Source organism: Sorex fumeus, unplaced genomic scaffold (assembly GCF_029834395.1).
Source record: "Sorex fumeus unplaced genomic scaffold, SorFum_2.1 ptg000003l, whole genome shotgun sequence".
Lineage (NCBI taxonomy): Eukaryota > Metazoa > Chordata > Mammalia > Eulipotyphla > Soricidae > Sorex > Sorex fumeus.
In genome coordinates this window covers 51,083,010-51,105,203 of record NW_026606060.1, presented here as the reverse complement: position 1 = coordinate 51,105,203, position 22,194 = coordinate 51,083,010, and the positions used below count along the sequence as shown (strand labels likewise).

General features: G+C 50.0%; 1 protein-coding gene and 1 pseudogene across 1 annotated transcript in view; one reads left to right on the top strand and one right to left on the bottom strand.

Moving 5' to 3' along the window:
• Window positions 1-863: 863 nt before the first annotated feature.
• Window positions 864-1,389, bottom strand: LOC130026535 (60S ribosomal protein L23a-like; annotated as a pseudogene).
• A 256-nt stretch (window positions 1,390-1,645) lies between these two features.
• The window catches only part of LOC130028705 (putative tetratricopeptide repeat protein 41), a 70,625-nt gene continuing 50,076 nt past the window's right edge, over window positions 1,646-22,194 (top strand). Inside the window, 5 exon segments of the mRNA XM_056119538.1 lie at window positions 1,646-2,444; window positions 6,600-6,780; window positions 14,345-14,353; window positions 17,119-17,333; window positions 20,522-20,682. Coding sequence (XP_055975513.1) covers window positions 1,646-2,444; window positions 6,600-6,780; window positions 14,345-14,353; window positions 17,119-17,333; window positions 20,522-20,682 — 1,365 coding nt within the window.

Genomic DNA, 22,194 nt, shown 5'->3' with positions numbered 1-22,194 from the left:
CACTCAGGAATTACTCCTGGTGGTGCTTGGGAGACCATAGGGAACACTGGGGATCAAACCCGGGTTAGCCACGTTTAAGGCAAATGCCTTACCCATTGTACTGTTGCTCCGGCCCCAATATTACTATATTTTTGTCAGGTGACCTAGATGTAGAATTGTCCTGATTGTAACTTGTCATGTTTCTCCCTTAGTGAAAGTCACGAGCATAACCAAAAAAAGCAACATTTCAGAGAGAAATAAATTGCATCAAGAAACAATTTCAGAAAACATAGTCATTTTCACTTAGTTTTTGTGCTACTAAGGAAGATATAAGCGCATCTTGTTGCCAGCACATCCATGTCATTCCTTGAACCACTAGGACTGATTCCCACTGAGCACGTGCAGGTGAATGGAACCTTACATGCCCACTCTTCTGAGAGAAAAACTGCACTGAATAGCCCAGGTTCTGCGAGCTAGGCTCTTTGGCCCCTCACGTGCTATGTGTATGTTCTTGTCGTGTGTATTCCTGAAGGGTCCTCCTGGTATTTTGGCTTGCTTCTCTAGAGCTCACCTCAACTTCATCCCAGTTTACATTCTTGCTTCAGGTCAAGGGGAGGAGTCTTGGCAGATGACACCTTCCCTGGGTTTGTCTTGGTTATCACATTGTCAACAAGTTTCCCAGCATCCTATCCACATGCACAGAGGACAGAAGTAGCCAGTGGTGTCGGGAACATGGGGCCAGTGGGTCACAGGGGTCAGAGACAAAGGTGGGGGCCTGCTGTCTGGTGCCCACTGCCTGTATGGTCTTCTGCAGAAGCCTTGGGGAGAGCAGGCTGACTTCTGCTTCCTGCGCCCACCAGTGGGGTGAACATACCCATTTTTTTAATGGTGGAAAAGAAGTTGTATTTTGGATTAGCCAGCTGGACTGTTTAAATGATCCCAATTTTGTTGGCAACATCCAAGGTGTCATAATCAGGAGCCAGCCGAACATATGCCTTTTTCTCTCCATCAGGCCTAATCAGGGTGTTGACCTTGGCTACATCAATGTCATAGAGCTTCTTCACAGCCTGTTTAATCTGGTGCTTGTTGACCTTGACATCCACAATGAACACAAGTGCGTTGTTATCTTCTATTTTCTTCATGGCTGACTCAGTAGTCAGAGGAAACTTGATGATGGCATAATGGTCAAGCTTGTTTCTCCTGGGGGCGCTCTTCCAAGGGTATTTGGGTTGCCTTCTCAGTCACAGCGTTTTGAGTCTTCTGAAGGTGGGTGATGTGCGAATTTTTTTCTTTTTCTGGCTGTGGACGCCTTTCAGCACTGCTTTCTTGACCTTCAAAGCTTTGGCTTTGGCTTCAACTTTGGGAGGGGCAGGGGCTTCCTTCTTGGTCTTCGGCACCATCTTCGTAAAAAGGGTTGCACCCTTTCCTTTCCTGGTCTCACTTCAACCTTCTTTTTATTGTTTTCCAGCGCGGATCTGCCCCGTTGGTTGGCACCTCTCAACTCCAAACATAACCCCCAGAAGAAGCAGCCATTCGGAGAAGGATTGCCATCCGTGGCTGGGCGTTCCAAGAGCCCAGAGAGGGAGCAGCCGCGGCTGTGCCCACAGGAAAACCACTGTGTGCTCAGTGGCATGACATCCCCATTCCAGCATCCGAGCCCTCGGCCATGAGCCAGCTGACAATCGAGGCTCCTGATGATGAGGCCTGCTCCCTCCTGCAGGCCCAGAAGCCCATCCGGCCGTACATCTGCTCGGCTCCGAAAGAGTTCCAGGAGGAGAGAGACTTCCTGGCCAGCCACATCTTCCCACAGCTGAACGAGTGCTGCCATGCCCGGGGCACCTTTTTCAAAGCCGTAGACCTGAGGTGGGCTGAGCTGGCGGCCCCCCAACCCCGTAACCCGGGCCACTTCCGACAGCACTGGTGTCTCAACTCCCAGCACCTCAAGCTGTGTCTGGACTACGTGAACCACTGCTTCCCCTTCTTCATCGCCTTGCTGGGCCACACCTATGGGGACTTCCAGGACGACTACTCCCCTTTCATATTCTCCAAGGCCACCGACTTGGCGGGCTTATCCGTCATCGAACGGAACCTCTACGTGGCTGGCCAGAACGGCTACCCCTGGGTCCTGGACAGCCCCGACTGCAGCCTGGTGGAGTACGAGATCATGCAGGCCGCGTTTCTCAGACAGTCGGAGTTTCAATACTTTTACTTCCGGGCTGGAAACGCGCAGCTGGGGCCCTCGAAGCCAGGGGAGGAGGAAGAGGAGGAGGCGGTGATGTCAGCGGCCCTGATGATGGAAGAAGAGGAGAAAATAAGGATCGGGAAGCTCAAGAGCAAGATCATCAACAGGGGCCTTCACGTCAGATATTACAAAAATCTCTCTGAGTTGGGCGAGCTGGTCTTGACAGACTGGTTGATCGTGATAGAAAAACTCTACCCGGCCTCCTTGAGGAATGAAAATATAGGTTAGTACATTCACCGAGAGCTAAGCCTCTGAGGTAAGGTTGTCATGCCTGGTTAACAGGTTGGGGGCCAGAGAGACGGCACAGGAGGTAAGGCACTCGCCTCTTTGGTAGCCACTTTGGTTGTGATCCTGGTTTGATCCTCAGTACCATACATGGCCCTCAAGCCCTGCCAGGGGTCACTCCTGAGCAAAGACTCCAGAAATAGTCCCTGAACACTGCTGGCTGCAAGCCCAAATCCCCCCAAATAATGTAAGGTGAGGGGCCAGAGAGATGGTTTGAGGGTTGCATGTGGCAGACCCGAGTTTGGTCCCTGGCATGTCATATGTTCCCCCAAGCACCCTCTGTGAGCACAGAACTAGGAGTAAACCCTGAGCACTGCGATGTGACATGAAAGCCAAAACAAAAAGGCAAAAAGAAAAGAAGTGCCCCAAAACCAAAATGAGAGAGAGAGAGAGAGAGAGAGAGAGAGAGTAAGAAGAAGTGGCCTGGGGGCAGGAGTCATAGTATAGTGGAAACGGCATTTGCCTTGTACATGGCTGACCTGGGTTCAATCCCCGGCATCCCATATGATCCCCCAAGCCAGGAATAATTCCTGAGTGCAGAGCCAGAAGTAACTCCTGAGCATCGCTGGGTGGAAAGAAAAAAGAAATGCCTGACCTGGTTGTATTTGACTGTGACTGATGCCCCCAAACAAAAATCAAACATCATTGCATATGTTTGACTGTGGTGACTATGTCTTTGAATAAAGTTCTCAAAAGATTCATCACCCCCCCTCCCCCTGTGCCCCAAAAGGTTCTAGATTCCTAGCAGAAGAACCCAGTTCATGTGGAGTGAAAACTGATCCAGCTGGGCCCTTCTAAGCTGTGCTGGGGCAGGGACAGCCTGGCCATGTTGGCAGCAGATGGCTTGTCTGGAGAGTGACCCCCCTGTCACCCAGACCTGGTAGGCAGCAGACTCCGCCGTGCTGGTGAAGACAAGCTGCCTCGAAGCCCAAACCATTATGGAATTCTCCAAAGGAATATTGCACAGCCATAACGTTTGGTTGCATGGAAACCAAACGAGCTATGACAAAAAAAGGGATTTATTTTTAGTTTTTGTAACTTTATTTGCTATTTTACATTTGTATTAATTTCTTGCTCGAGGGACCATATCCGTCTGGCTCTGTGCTCAGGGATCGCTCCTGGTATTACCAGGGATCAATCCCAGGTCAGCCACAGGCAAGGCAAGCACCCCCTCCACTGAGGTATCTCTCCGGCCCCAGCTTCTGTAAATTTAAAGCCTGGGGTTACGTTAGGCTCAGCTCAGGTGTTTTCCAGAAGTTCCATTGATAGCATCCGGCTGTGGTTTCTCACTTTCTCAGTCTGCCTCTGCTATCTTGATGTCTCCTTCATGAAGGAAGATGACAAGAGCAACTCCAGGATCAAGTTCAACAGAAATACTTGACCTAGGGCTAGAGAGATAGTACAATGGTCAGGGAACTTGCCATGGATGCAGCAGACCCTCCTTCCATCCCCAGCATCCCCTGAGCATTGCCAGGAGTGATCTCTTGAATACAGAGCACCCCCAGTGTGACCCAAAGACAAAACCAAAAAGGAAAGAAGTGCCCTCAAGGGGCCAGAGCAATAGTACAGTGGGTAGGGCGTTTACCTGCACGTGGCCCACCTGGGTTCCATTCCCAGCATCCCATGTGGTCCCCCCTTCCCCCCTTCTCCCCTCCCCCTTACAAACAGCCAGGAGAAATTCTTGAGTGCAATGTCAGGTGTGACCCAAAAAAAGAAGAAGAAGAAGAAGAAGAAGGAGGAGGAGGAGGAGGGGGAGGGGGAGGGGGAGGGGGAGGGGGAGGGGAGGGGGAGGAAGGGGAGGGAGGGGGAGGGGGAGAAAGGGGAGGGAGGGGGAGGGGGAGAAAGGGGAGGGAGGGGGAGGGGGAAGAGGAAGAGGAAGAGAAGAAGAAGAAGAAAAGTGCCCTCAAACCAAAAGCAAAGCAAAGCAGAACAAAACAGAACAAAAACCAAAAGGAAAGAAAAAGAAAAAATGCCTGTTTGTATTTGACTGTCACTGGTGCCTGGAGTGGGTGCTACTCTCAGTGGCTAATCCAGGCCACAGGCCACCTCTGGAACCAGAGGCAGAAGTGACCCACTATTACAACGTAAACAGAAATATGGGAGGAAGCAGCTGAGATGTTTCCGTTCTTAGCCTTGTGAACTTGATCAAATTACCGAATTTTGGTGTGTTTCTTCTCTAGAAAAGTTAGCATTAACCACTTAGGGATTAAAATATATGTAAAGCACTTAAATATGGGGCCTGGGGAGATAGTGCGGGGGTCATGGTGCTTGTCTTGTGTGTGACCAGCTGGCTTGAGCATCTTCTGGTGGAGTCCAGCACACACCCCGCCCCGCCCCGCCCCCACAGTGGTACCTGGAGCATATGAACTCTTTAGCTGGTGAGAACAAATAATAACAGAGAAGTCGTGAAAGAGTATAAACATTTGGCTAAAGACTGGTTGATAGAGCAATTCTTCAATTAATCACTGTCTAAACTGCATGTATTGAATTTTATTCATGTGTTTCAGAATCAAGCCTTGGGGCTGTAGAGATACAGTAGGTGGGGCATTTACCTTGCACACAGCCACCCAGGTTCCATCCCTACCATCCCATATGGTCCCCCCAGCACTGCCAAGAGTAATTTATTTCTTTTTATTTATTTAATTTTTTAATTGAATCACAGTGAGATGCACAGTTACAAAGTTGTTCATGATTGGGTTTCAGTCATATAATTTTCCAACACCCACCCCTTCACCAGTGTACATTTCCTACCACCAATGTCTCCAGTTTCCCTCCCATCCCCACCTGCCTACCCCTATGATAGTCACTTTTTTTCTATCTATCTATCTATCTATCTATCTATCTATCTATCTATATATCTATGTCTCTGCCTCTCTTTTCTTTATTTAGGGGCACTATGGTTTGCAATACAGATACTGAAAGGTTATCATGTATATTCCTTTAGCTATGTTCAACACTCAGTTCTTGTCCAGAGTGACCATTTCTAATTGTTATTGTCATACTAATCCCTTCTCCATCCTAACTGCCTTTTTCCATCCTCCCCACCACACTTGTGGCAAGCTTCTAACCATTGACCAGTTCTACTGACCCCTGATTTTCCTGGCCTTGGATATTAGTCTCATTTTTTTTAAATGTAGGAGTACTGCTATTTATTCAGCCATTGATTAAGCTGATTGAATTGGGCATAAACTCCACATTACTTTTTTAAATTCGGAATGTTAATTTGATTTTATTATTTTTTAATTGTTATTTTTTAATCACAACAGCACAGCATTTGCCTTGCACAAGGCCGACGCGGGTTTGATTCCTCCACCCCTCTCAGAGAGCCTGGCGAGCTTCTGAGAGTATCTCGCCCGCATTGCAAAACCTGGCAAGCTCCCCATTTGATATGCCAAAAACACTAACAACAAGACATTACTGGTGCCCACTTGAGCAAATTGATGAACAATGAGAGGACAGTGCTACAATGCTAATCACTGTGAGATATAGGTACAAAGCTTTACTGTTTGAGTTTCAGTCATACAATGATTGATCATCCAACCCTCTACCAGTGCACATCTTCCACCACCAAGGTCGCCAGTACCCCCCCCTCCACCATCCCACTCCTCCCCCTGCCTCTGTGGCAGACAATCTCTCCCATATTCTCTTTTGTATTGCTTGTTATGAATAGCATAAGATGTTGTGCGGCCGCAAGAGCAACTGCATGCTCCTGGAATCTTCTCTTCTCTCTCCCTCCCTCTCTCTCTCTCTCTCTCTCTCTCTCTCTCTCTCTCTCTCTCTCTCTCACACACACACACACACACACACGCACACACACACATCCTGGAGAGAATGTTGGCGTCTCCAGAAGTAGGAGGACATTTTAACATGACAGAATACTCAACCTTTAATTAGGCATGACCTCAAAATCATGGATGATTGAAAGTGGAAAGCGTCTCAGAGCTGAGCCTATTGATGGTTCTGCTACTTATTTTACCAAAGAGTTTGGAGGACCTGCCCAAAGGCCGGGTTTGTGAGTGACTGGAATGTGTGTGATTGAAAGTGTGAAAACTACAAATAGACGATATTGAAACTCATCTTTTTCACCACAAAGATTACAAGCATGACCTTGAACGTTTCTATCACCAAGAATTTATTGAGAAGTGCAAGCAAGTGTTTGTGGTTTCCAAGGAGTCGAGCAGGACATTCGAGATCTTGGAAAAGTTTGCCTTAAGCAGCGTGGGATTTGATGATCAGAGTCCCACGGCAGATGCCAGCTTAGAGTCGCTCCTCAGGTAAGAGGTCACGAAATGGCGCGTCTGGCAACGGGTTCCAGGGAAGCCTGACTTCAGTAAATGGGAGCCCCGGTGGGAATGCCCTCCCCACCTCTGTGCTCCCCCATCCGGCAAGAGATGGCCCCTCTCATGCCCACCTCACATTAGCATTTCCTTCGCGGATATCATCTGTGTTGGCAAAATTTCCCTGGTGATTCCATTTACTCTCTTCCTGTCTCTAAGGTAGTAACTCTGGAAGGCAGGGGCTTGCCTACATTCTGCCTCCCATAGGTCAAATCTGGTCTAAGTAGTTCCTGACAATGATGGAATGACTCAGAACAAATTGAATCCGCAAATACCAAAAAGATATGTGAACAGCATAGGACTCAGGGCAATGCTTAGCGCTTACTTCTGGCTCTGTGTTCAGGGGTCAGTCCTGTGGTCATGTTCAGGGACCATCTAAGGTGCCGGGCATAGAACTAGGGCTGGCTGATGCAAGGCAGCACCTTAATCTGTGTACTATCTGTCTGTCTGTCCTTCAGCTCATTATTAATTATATTAAAATATTCAGTGAATGCTTGGTAAGTGTCCACATGAATCACATAATTATTTGTATTTCTGTGTAAAAAAATCTAGGTCTCTTTATCAAATATTTTATTTATGTATTTATATTGGCTTGGGGGGCCACATCCAGTAATGGGGGTTTACTCCTGGTTCTGCACTCGGGGATCATTCCTGGAGGTGCTAGGGGCCCTTGCGTGGTGCCAAGGATTAAACCCCAGTTATCCGCATGCAAGGCAGATGCTTTCCCCTTGCACTCTCCCCAGCCCTGTTTGAGCACCTTCATTGTTTGATCCCTTATCCCGTCTGCATCAGCACCCCTCCCCTGCCTTTTCCTACCCTGCCTGGTGATGTGTTCTGTTGACTTCCGGGAGGCATGAAGAGACTGGGGTGTGAAATTAAGGTTGTGTTTGGTGTTATTCCCTAGAAATAGGATGGTTCTTGGGTCAGGTTTCTTTCTTTTCTCTTCAGCTCCCAGTTCATGCCACAGATCACATTTATTTTGGGAGGGTTTTTTTTTTTCTCTTGGCTTTGAATTGTACCCAGCTGTGCTCAGGGGTTACTCCTGGCTCTGCACTCAGGAATTACTCCTAGAGCTGCTTGGGGGATCTTATGGGATGCTGGGGTTCGAACCCAGGTTGGCTGTGTGTAAGGCAAATGCCCTACCCACTGTACTATCGCTCCAGCCCAGCCCTTGTGAGATTCTTGTGCTTTAAAGTCAACCCTCCGTGGCTGAGAAGGTCGGGCTGCCCTCCATCATTGGTTCCAATCTCAGGGACAGAGCCACCAGCTTTCTTAAGGTTCTGGGAATGCCAGGAGCAAGCAAATTATTGGTCAAAGCAACATGCTCTGTCAGGATTTTTCAGACCACAAGCATTTAAAACCTATAGGTTGTGTGTTAAAAATGTGTAGGTTTGAGTAGGCAATTCTGCAGAGAGAGAGGAGGTTATTGATTAAGGGGGAGGGGTGAGAGGGATGTGATAGAAGGAAGAACTCTTAACAGGTCTGTCGCTTCTCTGTGGAGCTCTGAAAATGCAGAGGAATTAGATGTCAGTGACAGTTGTACAACCTTGTGAATATGGGGAGGGAAAAAAATCACTGAATGGCTCACCTCTTAATGGTGAGGTTTTGGGTAATGTGGATTAGTGTCACTCAGGTTAAGTATGGGGGTGAGAAATTCAACGCATTTCAGGGCTAATGAAGTAACTCCAATTGGGCCATATTGAAAACACAGCCATTAAACAAATCCTTTGAATCTGCTGTTTGCTTTGCTGTTTGGAAACAGTATTCTGTACCGTAAATTCCTGAAGGATGTGTGTGGAGGCAGAGGGGTTCCTTATGTTGCAAAGCTTTGTCCTGATAGGGGCTGGAGCAATAGTACAGCAGGTAGGGTGTTTGCCTTGCACGCTGCCGACCAAAGTTCGATCCCCGGCATCCCATATGGTCCCCTAGCACCACCAGGAATAATTCCTGAGTGCAGAGCCAGGAGGAACCTCTGAGCATCACTGGGTGTGACCCCCCCCCCCAAAAAAAAACTTTGTCCTGATAATGGCATCTGGGGCTGTAGCGTGACTATCTGGAGTGATAGAGTGAACTCTCCTCCTCCTGACAGCAGTGACAGCAGTGTTTTTATTGTCTATTCCCGAGATGTCCTGAATCAAACGGGTGTATTTCCGAATTACTGTTCCTTTAAGGATTTGACCTTCTGGGTGCCAGGATGTGTTCTGAGCACAGAGGATGCAACCGTGAACAAAAGGGAAAACAGATCCCTGCCTCCTGACGAGGAGGAGGAGGAGGAGGAGGAGGAGGAGGAGCAGGAGGAGGAGGAGCAGGAGCAGGAGGAGGAGGAGCAGGAGGAGGAGGAGCAGGAGCAGGAGGAGGAGGATAGGGGCATGGTGCTTCAGAAATAAGGAAAGTAGGAGGCAAGCTTCCTGCCTTTGGAGTTGGGGAGTGAACAGTTATCTGGAAAAGGAGAAAGTAGGTCAGGTCCGATGAGGAAAGGGACAATGCGAAGGGGCTGGAAGGTTCCACCTCGGCACAGAGAGGATGGAGGGCTAGTTGGAGGGAGAGGGGGTTGCAGTGCTGGGGAGGAGCTGGGAGATGGTGTGGGAAGAGGCAAGTGTGCTTCCTGGTCTCCCAGGTCCTCCTGAGGATGGGAGCTTTCACCACTCATGAGCTGAGCAAAGACAGAGGCTAGATGGACAAAGGGCAGAGGTGGCCGTGGAGACAGACTCTGCCATTCAGGTCTGATGTTGAAATGCAACAGGACCGCCTCACGAACCTGCTCGGGGTTTTGTTGTTTGTTTTGTTTTGGGGCCACCCTTGGAGAGTCTTAGGGGCTGCTGCTGGCTCTGCATTCAGGAATCATTCCTTGTGGGGCTTGGGGGGGAATGATATTGGATCCCTTAGGTCAAAGCCGGGTGGGGTGGGGCTGGAGCGATAGTACAGCGGGTAGGGCGTTTGCCTTGCATGCAGCTGACCCAGGTTCAATCTCCGGCATCCCATATGGTCCTCCAAGCACCACCAGGAGTAATTCCTGAGTGCAGAGCCAGGAGTAACGCCTGAGCATCACTGGATGTGACCCCAAAAAGCAAAAACAAAAACAAAACAAACAAAACCCGGGTGGGTTGCATGCAAGGCAAGCACTCTGCCCTTTGTACTGCCACCCCGGCCCAATGACACTGCTTTCCAAGCTCCGTTTTCATGGTTGTTCAGGCTTTTTGGCTTTGCAGAACACAGATGTCAGCTTTGTTTTCTCTCATTCTGCGATTTGTCATCAGGTACCATGTCAGACAGGGACTCCAATACTCAGTAACTAAGGCCAGGGACTGCTCGCGGGGACCTCCAGGCATCAATGACACGCTTGTGTCCTCCTCCACACATCTGTTTGAAGAGCGGGCCCACCCAGGGCTCACCCAGAGGCTGCTCACTTAGAAAAAAAATCAGGGCTTGGGCCGAGAGGGAGCTTAACGGATAGAGGATGGGCAACTGGGGTTGCCCTTGCACCCAGGGGTGCTGGGTTTGAGATCCCCTGAGCGTGGCCCCAAGTCCATAAGAAAAAAACATCACACAGGAGGAAACCAACCAGGATCAGAGAGAGCAGGAAGCCCTGGAGTAAGTGCTCTGCATGTTCCGAGCTTCAGTATGGCATCCTCCCCTGAATACCCCCAGGAATGGCCTTTGAGGAGTGACTTGGGAGTAGCCCCAGAGCACTGCAGGGCAAAGCCCTTCCCCCAAATTAAACTTAAAAAACCATGGGACAGAGAGATGTTACTGCAGGTAGAGCATTGGCCTTGCACGCAGCTGACCCGGGTTTGATCCCCGGCATCTCCTATGGTTCCCCCAAGCTCCCCCAGGAGTCATTCTTGAGTGCAGAGCCAGAAGTGACCCTTGGGTTTTGCAGGGTGTGACCAAAAAGCCAAAAAATAAAACAAAAACAAAAATCAATGAGACATGTTATTTTTATTTATTTTTTGATTGAATCACCAAGAAATATACAGTTACAAAGCTGTTCATGATTGGTTTTCAGTCATAGGATGCTCTAATACCCATCCCTTCACCAGTGTGTATTTCCCACCACTAATGTCCCCAGTTTTCATCCTCCTCCCCCTTCCCTGTCTTCCGCTATGGCACTTCTCTCTCTCTGTGTCTCTGTCTCTGTCTCTCTCTCTCTCTCTCTCTCTGTCTCTCTCTCCCCTGGGCATTATGGTTTGCAGTACAGGTACTGATAGGCTATCACGTATATCCCTTTAGCAATGGGACATGTTATATTAAGCTCCTGTCACTTGAACTAAATCACGTTTCTGTAGCACAAGCCAAAAACATCCTGGAGGGGGTATGGTGCCGCTAGCAGGTCAATCTGTACCTGTGAGGCGAGTGCATCAGCAGCCTCATGGCGCCTTCAGACTTCCAGATACCCCAAAATTGCTGCTGTGCCTTTGGCCAGACCCCAAAAACTTGGGGCAAAGTTTACCAAGAAAGTAAACGGCCAAAAGTTAGGTATGTGGGAAACACACCCAACAAACCACCTCCGGCTCAGCTATATAATTGGAGGCAAGGCCTCATTGGTTCCTGATTGAACTGCTTAATGGACATAATCCCAGAGACTCAGAAACGAATCTCAGAACCCAGTGGCTTTAGGTAGAAATGCGTCTGGTCTCTGCAGTAGGCTACCGGTGCTGGGCCAACCTAGGTGGGAATAGGTTTCGTGCCTTGGCCTACTCTGAGGCCACTGGATAGTCACATTTGGGCCCCCAGTGACGAGACACACAGGGCCTCACGGGATGAGGGTGGAGCCGGGCTTGTCCTCCCCACCCCAACGAGACCCCAAGTCATCGCCCACGAATGGCCTCTCTGGCTCCTGATCAAGCTGCTTAACGGCCATGATCCCAGAGACTCAGAAACAAATCTCGAAACCCAGTGGCGTTTGGCAGAAATGCACCCGGACTCCACAGTACGTTACTGTCGCCAGGCCACCCCAGGGAGGAAAGGATGTTGTCCCTCCGCCTGCTCCCTCTTGGCGACTTGGTGGCTGTCATCCTCCAGAGACCATTGGACAGTCAGGCATGGGCCCGCAGTGACGAAACTTATTGGGCCTCACGGGATCGGGGGGGAGGTAGAGCCGGGCCTGTCCTCCCCACCCCAATGAGACCCCAAGTCATCGCCCACGAATGGCCTCTTTGGCTCCTCATCAAGCTGCTCAACAGCCATGATCCCAGAGACTCAGGAGCAGATCTCTAAACCCAGCAGGTTTTGGCAGAAATCCCTCCAGATTTAAGTGTTAACATTTCAGAATTTCAAAATCGCGTGGCCGCTACTGCAGCCACACGACATCATATGTTATTCATAACCAGCAATAGAACACAAATTATCTATTGTTGCCTTTTCAGCAGATCTGAGTGTTGGGGTAAAATTTTAAATAATGGTGGGTCTGGTGTCGAAATAGTGAATGTGATCAAAGTAGAGAGAGAGTAATGTAGAAATCCTCTGCCCCACAGGCAGGGGGAGGGTGTGGGATGGGGGTATACTGGGATTTTTGGTGACGGAGAATGGGCACTGGTGAAGGTACGGGTGTTTCATTGTATAACTGAGACTTAGACCCAAAAGCTTTGTAACTGCTCTCACGGTGATTCAATAAATAAAATTATAAAAAATGGAAAAAGAAAAAAAAAAGTAAGGTGGAGTTCATGCACAATTCAATCAGCTAATCAGTGGCTGAATAAATAGCAGTACTCCTACAAAAAAAGAAAAAAAAAAACAAAAAAAAACCAAAAAACATCCTGGAGGAGGAGCTGCTACCACTTGTCCGTGAGCCATTTGGATTATGTTCACTGCAGTGGACTTTCAGTGTCCCTGAGGATGGATACCCCTCCCCCACCCCTCCCCCACCAGCAGAGGAGTGCTTTGGAGTTTTATTCTTTCCTAATGTGATGTCACAGCATGCACACATATACACAGACACACAGACAGACAGACAGACAGACACACACACACACACACACACACGCACACCCACACACACAGCTCGAGTGTTTAAAGCTGGGCACATGCAGAGCTCCCTGTCCCTGACTTTCTTTTTTGGGGGGCGGGTTCGGTGACCATCTGAGGTCCCAGGGATTTAGCCTGGGCTCGTTGTGTGCGAGGCAAGAGCCCTCCCTCCTGACCACCCCCCCGCCCCCTCTGGCCCAAATCACAGGATCTTGTGTTTTCCTCAGAAATAAATTTAAGGAGGAACATGAAGGATTATATTTAGAAAGAAAAATAAATGTACAAACCCAGTAGGGCCTGAGGAGTTAATTTTAAGTGAAAGAAGAGACACGAGGATGGGGGAGAGAATCTAAAAATACCACCGATGGCCTTTGGTCCTGGCGTTTTAAGTGCATTTAGGCCTCCCCGGCCCCCTTCACTTCCCTAGATGGGCAAGGACACCTTGAATCCCAAGGCCCTGACCACATGCGGCCACTTCGATGACCAGAAACTGTGATTTCAACAGGTGGGACTGATGTTGATGTGGAGACACTGTCAAGGGGTGGAACCATGAGCTACTGTTCCCTCTCCACTTGAGGCTGACCCGAGCCTGCTGCCCCAGCTGTGACAAAGCGAGAGACCTTGCAAGGAGCCTGCCCGGGCTGGTGGATTTACAAACACTGTAAATTTGGCCCTGGCGGCGCTCTGCCGGACACTTGGTTTAAACACTAGGAACATTTCTGCCCTGACTCCATTTCTCTTCGTCCTGTCTCGGCCCCATGACCTCCCCTATCTCTTTAGCTGTAGTCCGGAGTCATGTGCAGGGTCTAGGCCAGTGCTGACAGTCACGCCCCTCAGGGAGAGGGCAGTGAGCTCTGTAAGGCCTCTGGGCCATCAAGCCCTTGGCCTCACCCTGGGCTCACTTGGACAGAGTCACGCAGGTGCTTCCGATTTTACTGAAGATACGGGTAAAATACAGAGGGCAAAAGGACTCATGTGTCGCCAACCCAGTCCAGAGCTGAGACGCGAGAACCCCAACTCTCTCTCTCCCTTTTTTGGAACCAGGGAGCCAACCCAGGGCCTCACGCCTGTGCCACAGGCCTCCTGCCTCCAGGCTGGGTCTTGGCCTGCGTCTTCACATCTCTCAGGGACAGAAATACACAGGAAACAGCTCCCTGCTTGCTTTTGTAAATAGTTGTCAACCTCAAGGCATCATTTCTGCACTGGGGCTACGAGAAGCACCTTGCAAATTATCTTAATTTCAGGACGGCCCTGAGGAAGAAGTAGACGAAATTTCCCTGAAATTTCAAACACAGACCTTTTAAGTTTCTGCACCTTTAGAAAAGTGGAATGGGGTTGGGGGAATTTACACTGGAGTGATGTTATGGTGAAGCAAGGCAGTGGTCTTTTGAGGGGCTGGTCATTTTAATTTTTTTTATTTTTTTTACATGAAAAACAAACAAACACTGTCCTCCCGTTGTTCATGGATTTGCTCGAGCGAGCCCAGTAACGTCTCCATTTTGAGACTTGTTATTACTGTGTTTGGCATATGGGAGAGATACTCTCGGTGAAATTTTCTTTAATTTTTATTTATTTATTTGCTTTTCGGGTCATGCCTGGTGATGCTCAGGGGCTACTCCTGGCTTTGCACTCAGAAATCACTCCTGGCAATGCTCAGGGGACCATATGGGGTGCTGGGAATTGAACCTGGGTCGGCCGCGTGCAAGGCAAACGCACTACCTGCTGTGCTATCACCCCAGCCCTTGGGCTGGTCATTTTAACATCCTGGCTAATCAGAGACTGAAGTTGAGTCAGAGAGGGACAACAGAATGATCTCTCCGTTTGTGGAATATAAACAGTGTGGCTGCGGGTAACAGACCTTGAGAGTCGGCCAACAGAGCTGGTGTGCCAGTTGGGGTGGGGGAGGGGCGCAAGTGGGATGCTGGCCTTCGGGTGGGGAGTGTGGAGTTGGAACATGGCTTGCCTGAAATTATTATTTTAAAAAAATTTTTTTGACTGACAAAATTTTACATCTCATTCTATCTTTAGTCTAATTTATGTACATTTGATTTAGTTAAATTTTTTGTATTTTATATTTTTACTTTTATAAGGTTGTTCACAATAATTTATTGCATTCACTATCATTACATCTTACTCACCACCATGATTTAGAATTTTCCCAACCACAACCGAAGCCTTCCCTAAATAATTTAATTTGTATTGCTTGTTATGAATAGTTCTCTAAAAATGATCTAAAAAGATTCCTTACAAGAAACTGTGTGAAGATTGTTGTATCTCATCCTGGAACTATTGAGCCCTTGTATAAGAGATTACTAACATATTGTTACAGGCTGAGCCTTGTGTGCTAATTTTTTCTTTTTAAATTGAGATTGATTGCCTTCTACTGCAAAACCAATCCAATGGGTCCTACTCCTGGTACCTCAGTGATATAGAGTATGACGTGTCACATGGCTGCAAATGCAGCTTCGTGCTCCAGGAATTCTAAAATTTTATTATTATTTATTTATTTATTTATTTTGCTTTTTTGGGTCACACCCAGCAATGCACAGGGGTTACTCCTGGCTCTGCACTCAGGAATCACCCCTGGCATTGGTCAGGGGACCATATGGGATGCTGGGAATTGAACCTGGGTTGGCCAAGTGCAAGGCAAATGCCCTACCCGCTGTGCTATTGCTCCAGCCCCTCTAAAATTTTAAGTAAGATGATACAGCTAGAGTTAAATTTTTTAACTGGATGGGGACTTTGGGTCTAAGGCAACTCTGCAGCTTGCTGATCTCTTCTGAGATTTATTTGCGAATCTCTGGACCATGGCCAGTTAAGGAGCTTATATGGCGCCAGAGGCAGTTCATGGGTGTGACTGCCAGGCTCCCAGAAGAAACGGGAAATGGGGGGAGGTCTCCCAACCTCGACTTTGTGAGAGCCTGGAGATTTCAGTCACAGAACCTGCATACCTGTTAAAACTGTTATTAACTGTATATAAATCATGGTGCCTAAGTAAAAATTGGGGAGAAAAGCACCAAATACAAAAGGCCCTCCCGTTGATCGTCGATTTGCTCGAGCGGGCCCAGTAACGTCTCCATTGGAGACTTTGTTGTTACTGTGTCTGGCATATCGAATACTCTCGGTAGCTTGCCAGGCTCTCCGAGAGGGGCGGAGGAATCGAACTCGGGTCGGCCATGTTGGCCGCTTGTAAGGCGAACGCCCTACCCGCTGTGCTATAACAACAAAAAATGAAAACTGCATTTATACTTTGCAAATCTGGGGTGGGACTGTAGCAACAAGTCAGAGGCAAACTTCAAGATCCCACTTGCTTGCATGCGGCCTGACCTGGGTTAGATCCCCAGCACCCATATGGTCCCCTGAGCCCCATCAGGAGTGTTCCTTGAGTGTAGAGCCAGGAGTAAGCGCTGAGCACTGCCAGCTGTGGCCCCCCAAAAACAAAGAATTTTATCATTCATAAAATATGTTAAAAGAATTCCAGCTCCCAGTTATTAAAGGCCTCCTTTCTTTTTTTCCATTTTGTGTCACACCCAACGACGCTCAGAGGTTACTCCTGGCTCTGCACTCAGGAATTTCTCCTGGCTGTGCTTGGGGAACCACACGGGATGTCCGTGATGTCCGGATGTGATGTTGGCTGCGTGCAAGGCAAACGCCCTACTGCCCTACTGACTGTACTATCACTCTGGCCCCTAAGGGCCTCCTTATCAGGAGAGGCTAGAGTTGTAAATGGGGTTGGGGAGTTTTCAGCTCAGAGGTGAGCTCAATAAGATTTCCCTCCAGGGGCCCAGGCTTTAACTCAGTGATAGGGTGCTGGCCTGTGTAGGTCAGACCCTGGGGGCCCATCCCTGACGTTGCAATAGCCAAGATTTCCCGCAAGGCCAGCAGAGTCGAACTGACTCTTGGGCTGGAGTGCCCCAGTTCAGACATCCTGGCACTGCCTGGTTCTTTGAGTACCACCAGGACGGACCCCTTTCTCTCCCCCAGCGCAGTGCTGGCAGACTGCTCTGAACTTCAGCAGGGTGTGACACCCCCACCCCCACCCCCAAAATATAGCAAACCAGCAAAACGATTTGTCTTGGAGCACACAAGATAGCTGAAAGGGCTGGAGTGCTTCTCTTACATGCTGGAAGCTGGAAGCCAGGGTTTGATTCCCACCTTCTCACTCCCCACCCTCACCCATGCTCACTGGGTGTATGGCTCCAACACACACATACACACACACACACACACACACACACACACACACACGGTTTTCCTGGCCAACAGCATGGACTACGTTTTGCGCCTTATTATTATTATTTTTTTTTCCAGAATAAGTACCTTCCCAACCTACAAGTCCATCTTGCTCCTGTCTGGAGAACGCGGCTGTGGCAAGTCCACCCTGATTGCCAGCTGGGTGAATGATTTCAAGAGCAAGTACCCGGACATGTTGCTCATCCCTCATTTCGTGGGCAGCACCTGTGACAGCAGCGACATCATGTCTGTCGTACATTACTTTGTCACAGAACTACAGTACGAAAACTACGGTAACTCGCAAATCCTCCCATCCTGTAGAACGGCGTGCTGGAAAGTACTTTCTTTGGTTTCCTTGGCTGTTTCCTTTTCCCATCTAAATCCATTACTATGTCCCCTACCACTCGTATTCTCTTCAGAATGAAAATTTCCTTCCACTCTTCCTTCTATGTTTCTCTCCTCCCTCCTCTCCTTCCCCTCTGTGTTTTTTTTTTGGGGGGGGGGGAGAGGGCAGGAGTTGGGCACACCTTGCAAAGCTCAGCGACTCAGGGGCTATCCCTGGCCCTGTGCTTGGGGGTGACCCCTGGTGGTGGTGGGGAGTGAACTCAGAGTTGGTGGGATTCAAACCTTATTCCCTGATGTTCTCTCCTCTTCCTTCCTTCCTCTGCCTTATTTATTTATTTATTTATTTTATTTTTGCTTTTTGGGTCACACCAGCGATGCACAGGGGTTACTCCTGGCTCTGCATCAGGGGTTACTCCTGGCGGTGCTCAGGGGACCCTATGGGATGTTGGGAATCGAACCCCGGTCGTCCGCGGTCAAGGCAAACGCCCTACCTGCTGTGCTATCTCTCCAGCTCCCCTAATTAATTTTTTTAATTAAAAAAATACATTCTGTAAAATGTGCAGGAGAGGGTAGATAATCCTTCCCGCATGCAGTAGCTGTGTGAGGAATAAGTGAGGATTAAGCTGTGTGGAGAAGGGAGAGTGGGGATAAAGACTGATAAAAAAAAACTTGGGTCATGGGGCTGGAGCAATAGCACAGCGGGCAGGGCGTTTGCCTTGCATGCGGTCTACCCGAGTTCGATTCCCAGCATCCCATATGGTCCCCCGAGCACCACCAGGAGTAATTTCTGAGTGCATGAGCCAGGGGTAATCCCTGAGTATCGCCAGGTGTGACCCAAAAAAGCAAAGCAAAAAAAAAAAGGTCACACCTGGCCAGGGCTTACTCCTAGCTTTCTGCTCAGGGATCACTCCTAGCAGGGCTTAGAGGGGCATCCTATTGGGAAGCTGGGGATTGAACCCTGGTCAGCTGCCTGCAGGGCAAACACCCTACATACTTGCACCATACTATCCCTCCACACTCCTCGTGAGTTTTGATGGCTGTTTCTTATTTCTGTATGAGGGTCCAGATATTGGAGCTTCTGTGTGTGGGGGGGGGGGGGCGTGGTGGGGGATGGGGGAATCTGTAGGCCTAAACTGTCCATGGTTGCATTTCTCCGGGCGTGTTAAGTGGGCCAAGCCCAAGGCCACAGCACAGATGGGACCTGCTTTCTAGGAAGGTGGCTAATGCCACTGACGCAGCTCCCAGAGGGATTGGTCGTGGGCAGTTAGAGATCAGGTAGCATGAGTAATAAACGCGCAATTAGGATCGTGTTCCCAGGGTGAATTGTTGCGGTAATGATCGTGGTTTTAGGTGCAGGAAGCACTCAAACAAGCAGATCTTTGGGCTGATAACAGTGAAACATGCTGGGGCAGCCTGTGTCCCCCTGCCATACTGCATGAGCCCCGCTCCTGTGTCGGGGACCCGGGAGAGGCTCTCACGCTGTGGTCTTGGCGTGAGAAGAAAGCAATCTGTGCCCCAATTCTCTTCTGTCAAATGGAGGGGGTGGGGTGTGTGTGTGGGGGGGGGTGGTGGAGGAGTCCATCCCTTCCACATACAGTAGCTGTGTGAGGATTACGTGAGGATTAAGCTGGGTGAGGATCACGCTAAATGTGGGCCAGAGAGAAGACTCAAGGCCGGAGCGCTTGCTTTGCACGCTGAAGGACCTGGTTCGATTCCTGGAACTGCATGGTTCCCTGGGCACTGCCAAAAGCCAAAATGAAAACAACAGAGAATGGGGCTGGAGCGATAGCACAGTGGGTAGGGCGTTTGCCTTGCACGCGGCCGACCCAAGTTCGATTCCCAGCACCCCATATGGTCCCCTGAGCATCACCAGGAGTAATTTCTGAGTGTAGAGCCAGGAGTAACCCCTGTGCCTTGCCGGGTGTGACCCAAAAAAGCAAAACTGAAAAAAAAAAACCCAGAGAATTAAAAATATGTATGTAAGTATAGGGAGCTGGGGTGGTGGCTCAAAGGGCTGGAACATTTACTGTGCCTGAGGGAGCATAGGATGATCTGTCCCCAGCCCTTGCTCCTCTGAGCATCACTGGGTGTGTCTCTCCCAAGCCCCAAAAGACACGTGAAAGTAGATTTACATGTGTGAGGCTGCAGAAGAGATATCTTCAGGGGGACCTGGCACACAGGGACCATTTTTTGGTTTTGGTTTAGTTTGGGGGCCACACCAGGAAGTGCTCAGGGGTTACTCCTGGCTCTGAACTCAGGAATCGCTCTTGGCAGGCTCCCGAGACCATATGGGATGCCAGGAATCGAACCCATAGGCAAGGGGAATGTCCTACCCGCTGTGCTGTCCATTCTTCTGAAGCAGAGAGGTGTGGAGTGGCCGAGCTCCTACTCATCCCGGACCTGGGATCCCCAAACTTCTACCTCTACCCCTCTTTTCAGTTCACTGAGCACCCAGTTCAGTTCACTCAGTACCCAGCACCCTGGAAAGTCACCTGCTTTCTGCAAGTGAATAGAAAGTCCCCCATCCCCAACTCCTACCCTCTCAAGTTGTTCCAAAAGCCTCCCAGTTTGGGTCAGCTTTGGGTGGGTTGGGGACTGGGGTATGGCATCACCCCTCTAAGTGTGCAGAGGGCAGAGTGGCCAGCTGTCAGGCATGCTGTAGGCCAACAGCCCCGGAGGAAGCACAGAAGGCCCCGGGGTGGACAGGTGAGTGGCAGCTGGGCCCCACAGGTGAGAGGCTGCTAGAAGCAGCTTTGCAGGGAGCCCCAACAAAGTGCTCCCCCTCAGCAGCTGCAGTTTCTGCCCAGCCATGAGCTTGGCAAGTAGCCGGGGCTCCCCCCCAGCAGGATGCCCAAAGGCCCCTCTGGACCACTCACTTCTGCCACCGTCTCCCAGCTGCTAGCCAGGATAAAGGGATCTTGCCAATGAGCACTCCTGAGGAGCACTGCCTATTAGCATTACTGGTGAGCACTGCCCATGAGCATTGTCGCGACCTGTTCCACTGCCCTCCAGGGCTGACTGCTCAGAGAGCCCTGGTCCCCGGGTATCTGTGGCTTCCACTGCCACTCCCACCCCGCAACAGGTTTCCGCGGTGACGGGCACATCTCCCGCTGACGTGCGCATGTCCTGGCTGCAGGCACGCTTCTGAAGACCGACATCTTTGACAAAGATGCAAGCGTCTTGATCTTCTCGCATCTCATCGAGGCGTTCATGGCTTCCATCAGCTCCAAGCCCTGCATCCTTGTTCTCGATGGAGTCGAAGAACTGATTGGCACTTATGGGATCTCAGGACAGAAGGCAATCTGGGTTTTGTTTATTCTTGTGGGGGGAGGGGTCGGCGGTTTGGGTCACCCCCAGGGGTGCTCTGCAGGTACTCCTGACTTTGTGCTCAGGAAGGGGCCCTGACAGTGCTGGGGACCGACTGTAGGTGGGTGCCGGGATGGGCGTGTCACCAAGAGTGTGGATTAGCATTTTTGAAGCACTGTTACAAGTGCCCCCGTGCCTGGCTGTCCTCGCTGGGGCCCCTTGGAGGGGAGCGGGTTGAGTTTTCCTCCCCGCCCCGACCAGGGCTCCGGCAGCCGAAGACCTCCAGAACCAGCCACCACCATGCTGAGACCACTCTCCGCACACATGAAGGCACCGGCAGAGGGACAAAGCCACGCGGGTTCCGGGGCCGAGATCTCCAAGTCTACTCGGATTGGGGCTGGGTATCCTCCACCCAGATCCTCCAAATTCCAGTAGGTGGGGGTCACACCCACCAACTGGCCCCCTGGCGCCGTGTAATCCCATCAATGGCCAAGATTCAGTGACTATAAAACCCAGCTCCCGGAACCGACATCTTATTATGACATCTTATCATCTCATTCCTACTTTAGACAAACTGGCAGGCTACCGAATGTAACCTGCCCACACGGCAGAGTCTGGCAAACTCCCCGTGGTATACCCAATATGCCAAATACCAGTAACAATGAAGGGTCTCATTCTCCTAACTCTGAAAGAGCCTTGAATATGGCACCTTTTAAAAAAAATCTCAGGGCTAGGGGGCCTGCTCGAGGCAATCAACGAATAACAGAATGGTTGTGATTGTGATTGATTGATTGTTACAAGTTACTGTGATGACCATCATCCAGCCTGGGGTCCTGCATTCCACCTCTCTGGGCTCGAAAGTCGCCAGTAGAGTAGGTTTCGTTCCTTCTCTTTCCTGTGTAGTTCACTCACTGGCCGCAGGGGCCCACACTGGGTGGCGGGGCTCACACTGGCAACTCTCCATCTCAGCGTTCCTGTGCATTTTGGGGTGCAGTGCTTGTCTGGCATGGAGGGGAACCAGAGTACGTGCTCTGCTGGGGCTCGGGGATCCCCAATGAGAACACTGATGGGAATCACACTTAGGCATGTGGGGGTATGTGAGGTGTGTGGAGTGTGTGTGTGTGTGTGTGTGTGTGTAGGGGGTATGTGTGTCTGGGTGTCTATGGAGGGGCACAGGGGTATGTGTGGGGGGGTATATAGGGTGTGGGGTGGGGTGTGTGTGGGGTCTATGTGCATGGAGGGTATGTGTGGAGTATGTTGTGGGGAGTTTTGTGCGTGGGATGTGTGTGTGGGGGGTATGTGTTTGTGGTCTGAGGTGTGTAGGAGGTATGTATAGGGTTTCTGATGTGTGTGGATGGGGCATTTATGGGGCATGTGTGGGGTATGTGTGTGGGTGTATGTGTGTGAGGTGTGTGTATATGGGGTGTGGGTGTCTGGAGTATGTGTGTGAGGCATGTGTGGTGTGTGTGTGGGGATGTGGGGGCATATGTGTGGGGTGTGGGT